General features: G+C 57.9%; 1 protein-coding gene across 1 annotated transcript in view; it reads left to right on the top strand.

Moving 5' to 3' along the window:
• CRYL1 (crystallin lambda 1) overlaps window positions 1-5,859 on the top strand; it is a 76,996-nt gene that overhangs the window by 50,033 nt on the left and 21,104 nt on the right. The window contains exons 4-5 of the mRNA XM_023530714.1: window positions 785-946; window positions 4,122-4,316. Of these exons, the coding sequence (XP_023386482.1) occupies window positions 785-946; window positions 4,122-4,316 (357 nt within the window). The remainder of the gene's footprint in view (window positions 1-784; window positions 947-4,121; window positions 4,317-5,859) is intronic.

Below are 5,859 nucleotides of genomic sequence, written 5' to 3'. Positions count from 1 at the left end.
TACATTAGTTTCGGGTGTACAACCTAGCAGGTAGACGTTCATATACCTCACGAGCGATCCCGCCAGAAGTCCGTGCCCGCCTGACACCACACGCAGTTCCTTTATGTCATTGCCTAGAGTCCCCTGTGCTGTACTTTACGTGCCCGTGACTGTTTCTATAACTGGCCATTGGCACCCCTTAATCCCCTCACCTTTCTCGTCCAGCTGCCCGGCCATCTGGCAACTATGAAGTCATTCTCTATGAGTTTGTTTCTGTTTTGTTTGTTTATTTTGTTAGCTTCCACGTATAAGCAAGATCATATGGTATTTGTCTTTATCCGTCTGACTTATTTCACTCAGCATAATATCTTCCGGGTCCATCCACGTCGTGGCGAATGGTAAGATTTCATCCTTTTTTGTGATGGAGCACCAAGTGGTGCTCCATCGCATAGATGTGCCACCTCTCTGTGTCTGACCGTCTGGTGATGGGCGCCCGGGCTGCTTCTGTGTGTGGGACGTCGTGACTAGTGCTGCAGTGGACACAGGGGTGCACGTGTCTTGTCCACCTCATGTTTTGGATTTCTTCGGGTAAATGCCCAGACGCGGACTTGCTGGGTCACAGAACTAGGAAATACAATTCCCCCAGCGCATCGCCCAATTCCCAGAGTTAGCGAGATTTATCACAGTTTGGGCGGCTTTTTGTTTTTCCTTATCCTTGGCTGGCGGTTTTCTAACTGGTTCGTTTCAGGAGCGGCTCGGGGCCCGAGTGCGGCGACCGTGAGCGGTGACTATGTGTCCTTTGCAGGAGTGCGTCCCGGAAGACCTGAAACTGAAGAAGGAGATTTTCGCGCGGTTGGACGGGCTGGTCGGTGACGACGTGGTCCTCAGCAGCTCCACCTCGTGCCTCCTGCCCTCCCGGCTGTTCACGGGGCTGGCGCATGTGCAGCAGTGCATCGTGGCTCACCCCGTGAGTACTTGGCCCGCGGGGCTGGGGGCACCCCCCGCCGTTCGGTGGCAGCACGTTTCGGTTCATCCGCTGGAATATTTTCATTGCTTTGTCGAGATGTGATTCACTTAGCACACAGGTCGGATTGCACAGCGTGGTGGGTTTCCAGCACAGGGAGAGGGGTGCGTGACACCTGCATTTTAAGAATTTTATGCAAAATTTCGTGGGCCGCTTGCGCGCCCTAACGCACAGCGGGGCGGAACGAGCGGTCCCCATGGGCTTCTGCCCTCTGCTAACTCTCTGTCTAGCTGAGGAGAGAGACTGCTGAGCGCGTAAGTCCCCACCGGGGAAGAAGCACTCCGTTAGAAGAACGTCCCCACCGAGGGTGGGCTTGTAGATCTGTCACTTGTACTGAGTAGGATGAGTATCGCTAAAGTCCCACGCCTGAGATTCCGGGTCTGTAGGTCCCCCCGAAGCCCTCCTCTCTGGTCACCTCTGCTGTCCCTTGTGATTACCGGGCAAACGTACTCCCTCGACGTGCGTCGTGAGGCGGATTGGACAGAGTCGAAAGCGGCATGCCAGCACCCGCTAAATCTTCTCGAGACGAATGCATCAGCGTGAGGAAAGGGGAAGCAGAGGGGGTCATGGGTCACTCGGGGGACGCGTGAGGACCAGTGAGGTCAGCGTGACCTTGGAGGACCGCGACAGTCCGGTATGACAGAAAAGCTGGCTTAGCTCGTCATCGTAGGTCTGACAGTATATGGCGGGGACCCCATCGTCAGCACGGTCAGCACTGCCAGGGGTGGGCCGCAGAGGGTCTGGGAGAGCCGATGAGGAGGAGGATGTCGGAGGCTGGGAAGTTGTGCGGGAGACCCTGGGCGGGGCGTCTTCGTGAGGGGACAGCGGACTGAACTTGGGGTGGCTGTGCAGACCCTCTGTTTCTGGGCTATGGAGAGCGTGTGTCTGCATGCCCCCTGCCCGGTCCAGAGTGCCAGCTCCCATCGGAGGGGCTGGTTTTATTTTTTTCTCTCTGTGGAAGGCAGCTCAGAGGTGGAGGTTGTCACCAGTGAGAGGACCCCGCCCACCACCCTCCCTCTGTGAGCCCCACACGCTGGAACGGGCGCAGGAGGAACACGCAGGCCTCTGTGCCCATCACACGCCTCGGCTCCGCCCCAGATCCCACAGGCTTTCCACCCGGTGAACTGAGAGGGTCCCCTGTGCCTCCCGGCTCAACCCCGGCTCTCACCGTGCTGGGGCCACCGTCCCCTCCTCTGCCTCCAGCAGGGCTCAGCCCGCTCCCTGCAGGGTCCAGGGACCAGCATGCTTGCCCTTAAAGAAATCGCCTCCTAATCTCCTTCGTTTTCCCCACTTCTTGAGGGCCCGCTTCTCCTCACAGAGAGACAGCAGAAGGGCCCCCCGCGCCCCTGTCACCGGGGGAGGGGCACTGCGGGGAGCCACGTGGGCCGGTCCTCTCTCCTCTTCCTCCCCGTCCTCTCCCCTCATCTCTCTGCCCAGTCACATTCAAGGGGCACCGTCATGCCCCCCTGGGACTCTCCTCTGAGGCTGGAGTGGGGTGGGGACCGATTTCCTGGTCATGGAGGAAAATGACCCCATCCCAAGCCCTCAGGCCCCCGGAGGCCAGTTCCCAGCAGCCTATGGGCTTGAGCACGAGGACACAGCAGTGTGCAAATGGCCTGCTTTAGGGACATGCGCGACACCCCGTCCGTCGTGCAGCTGTGCCTTTCAGAGGGGCTGGGGGCCTGCCGCGGGACTCCGAGCTGGCGGTGGTGTGATCAGGGTCGTTAATTTTTTAAAAAAAACAGCTAACCGTGATAAAACTCACGTAACCACATTTACCTTCGTAACCATCTTTAAGGCTACAGGTGCATGGGATTGAGCACATACACACTGCTGTGCAGCCATCACCACCTCCATCTCCAGAACTGTCATCTTGTAAAACTGAAACTGTCCCCTTAAACGACAGCTCCCTATGCCCCTCCCCCAGCCCTTGGCTGCCACAGTTCTCCCTTCTATGGTTTTGACAGCTCCGCCTTACAGAGGGTCACCCTGGCAGGGGCACAGAGGTGGAGCCTGCAGCAGGGGGCCGGCGGGGGGAGGGGAGTGCCAGAACCCAAGCTGGCAGTGTTGGCCTGAGCGAGGCGCGTGGCACAGGGAGTGGGGTTTTTGAGACAGAGGGTTATTAGTGATGGGAAGTTGGGGGCGAGGTGAGGGGAAGGCAGGGACCAAGGATGCTTCTCGTGGTACTAACTTGGGCGTTCTCATCAAGATGGGGTGCTAGGAAGAGGCACGTGTCAGGGTGGGAGAGATGTGGGTTTGATTTATGACAGGTTGTGGGCACACCTGTGGGATGTCCGAGGGTGTGTCCAGGGCACAGCTAGGAATGTGGGCCTGGAGTGGGAGGTGTGTGCCGTGGGAGATGTCAGCATCTTGATGGCACTAACGCCGCTGTGGGAGCTGACAAGCCCTCCTGGGGACTCTGGGCACAGAGGGAAGCTAGGTGTGCAGCCTGGAGCACCATCACTCAGTGTGGGCAGGAGAGCCTGCCAGGAGGATGGACACAGGGAACTAGTAGTGAGGTGTCTGTCCCCACCCGCTTTGTTACCCAGGAGGCTTATAACAGTGAACAGACCCTGAGCCCAGCATCTGTTTAGTGAGACAAAGTTCCTGAGACAGACACTCCCGTTTCTGATTATCGTGTTCTAAAAAGGCCAGAGGTGAAACGTTTTTATAAGGATTCCATGATTAAGGCAGGAACAAGCGCTTTAAGTAAGGCATTTATTTAGAATTTATTTGAAAACAAGTGCCACCCTCTCTTGCATTCCAAGGACGGGCGTGTGACCGGGACAGGCCGGGAGCAGGAGCCCCTGAAGCTTGGCGGAGTGAGGACCAGCCGCCTCTCTTCAGCAGTGCCCTGGCAGAAACACACTTTTCCTTTTCTGTAGGAGTCATTTTAAAATGGGTGCTTCTCCTGGTTAGTAACCACGAGGTTCTACCAACTGTCATCCATTCACAGAAGAAGAACACTCTGCCAGCAGCACTTGGGGGCATCTCCTGCGGGCCTGGGGCCAGTCGGTTGTGCCAGGCCGGCTGTCTGGACAGCGACAATTTGGGGAGTGTTCAAGAACCCCACCCCGAGCTGTCCTTTGACCCGCTCCCTTCCCGTCGCTCTCATCAGGTAAACCCGCCGTACTACGTCCCGTTGGTTGAGCTGGTGCCACACCCAAAGACGGCCCCTGCGACAGTGGACAGGACCCACGCCCTGATGCAGAAGATAGGACAGGCCCCGATCAGGGTCCTAAAGGAGATCGAAGGCTTCGCCCTGAATCGCCTGCAGTACGCGATCATCAGCGAGGCCTGGAGGCTGGTGCAGGTGTGTGGGCTGCGCCGTCCCAATGGGGTGGGTATGAGCGCAGGGTAGAAGCCGGGATGAGCGCGGGCGGAAGTGGGGATGAGTGGAGGGCGGAAGTGGGATGAGCGCGGGCGGAAGTGGGGATGAGTGGAGGGCGGAAGTGGGATGAGCGCGGGCGGAAGTGGGGATGAGTGGAGGGCGGAAGTGGGATGAGCGCGTGCGGAAGTGGGGATGGGTGGAAGGCGGAAGTGGGATGAGCGCGGCTGGAAGCGGGGAGGAGCGCGAAATGTTAAGTTTCGAGTGAAGGGCACTGTCGCCTCTGAAGGACTGCAGTTCATGTCAAGAGCCCGAGGGTGACACTGGTGAACCCGTGAACTTATTGCAAGAGGCCTGCCCGACATGCAACGGGGCGCCACGTGCGTCTGTATCTGTCCCCTCATCCTTTAAGGGACCCGAAACGTTGCCTCGCACACGTCGGCCCCATGTGCCTCCGGGAACCTGGCGCCGCAGGACACGGAGCGGTCTGGGCCCGGGGGTGGACGGCGCTCCGTCCGCACTGTCGCGCTCTCGTCGCAGAAGGCGGGCGCTGGGGTGACTTGCCTGCCCGGGACCTGTACGCGACCCGCCCCCCTCCGTCCTGGCGTTTGCTCACAGCCCCGTGGAGTGTGTCGTCTGTCGCGTCGTCTGTCCCGTCGTCGGCCCCTGCGTTTGCCACGCGACAGCTGCAGCTCTGTCCAGTTAACGCCCTTCCACCCCCAAGACCGTGCGGGATTTCTACGAAGTTCGTAGTTTCAATTTCTCAGTAATTGTAGGATGTTTTTAAACATCAGTCAGTGGTAGGAGATCTGAAGTAAACACTGAACTAAAATACCCCATTGAAGATCTGTTTAAAATATTTCCAGTTGTCTAGAGTAAGGGAAGAAGGCCATTTCAGTATCATAGTAAAACATTGTAGGTTTTAAAGCAGCTCGTCCTTTCGTTCGTAAGGTATCTTAGAGCCCTGAAGCGAGGAGGAGAAGCTCTGGCTTAAATCTTACTCTCTCCCACCTAAAAGGCGTGAGTCAATTCTAGGTAAAACGTGGAGAGTCTGGGTCACTGGGTGGGACTTGCGCCCAAGAATTCTCCGTTTTGACCTCAAGGTGGAACTGGCTGCGGTTTGGAAGCTCCCGGCTGGGAAGAGCCGCCGAGGGTTCTGCGTCCCACCGCGCCCCGACGCCACGTGGGGAGGCGGGAAACTGGAGCACATGGAACCGGGCTGCTCTGGGAGTTCTTAACTGCGGCGTTTTACCCACCGTTGTCAACTGCCCCGTCTCCATGAGCTAACGGCAGATGCAATGTGAGGCTGTTGCTGGTTGGAAGGACCGTTCTCACCCCCGGTGTCGAAAATGAGGCAGCTTTTGAGAAAGGGAGCCCTGTAAGAGTCTCTGCCCTGGCAGGTTGGGGTCTCACGTGCCCAGAGTCCCCGCAGGAACCAAGTGTGAAGATCCAGTAGGTCCAGTGCCAATGAGACCAAATGAGAAGGGACTACAGAACTGAGAAGATTCAGAAAGTGTGAAGACAGCCC

The sequence above is a fragment of the Pteropus vampyrus genome, unplaced genomic scaffold, assembly GCF_000151845.1.
Source record: "Pteropus vampyrus isolate Shadow unplaced genomic scaffold, Pvam_2.0 Scaffold52, whole genome shotgun sequence".
Classification (NCBI taxonomy): Eukaryota; Metazoa; Chordata; class Mammalia; order Chiroptera; family Pteropodidae; genus Pteropus; species Pteropus vampyrus.
This window is presented reverse-complemented; position numbering and strand designations above follow the sequence as displayed.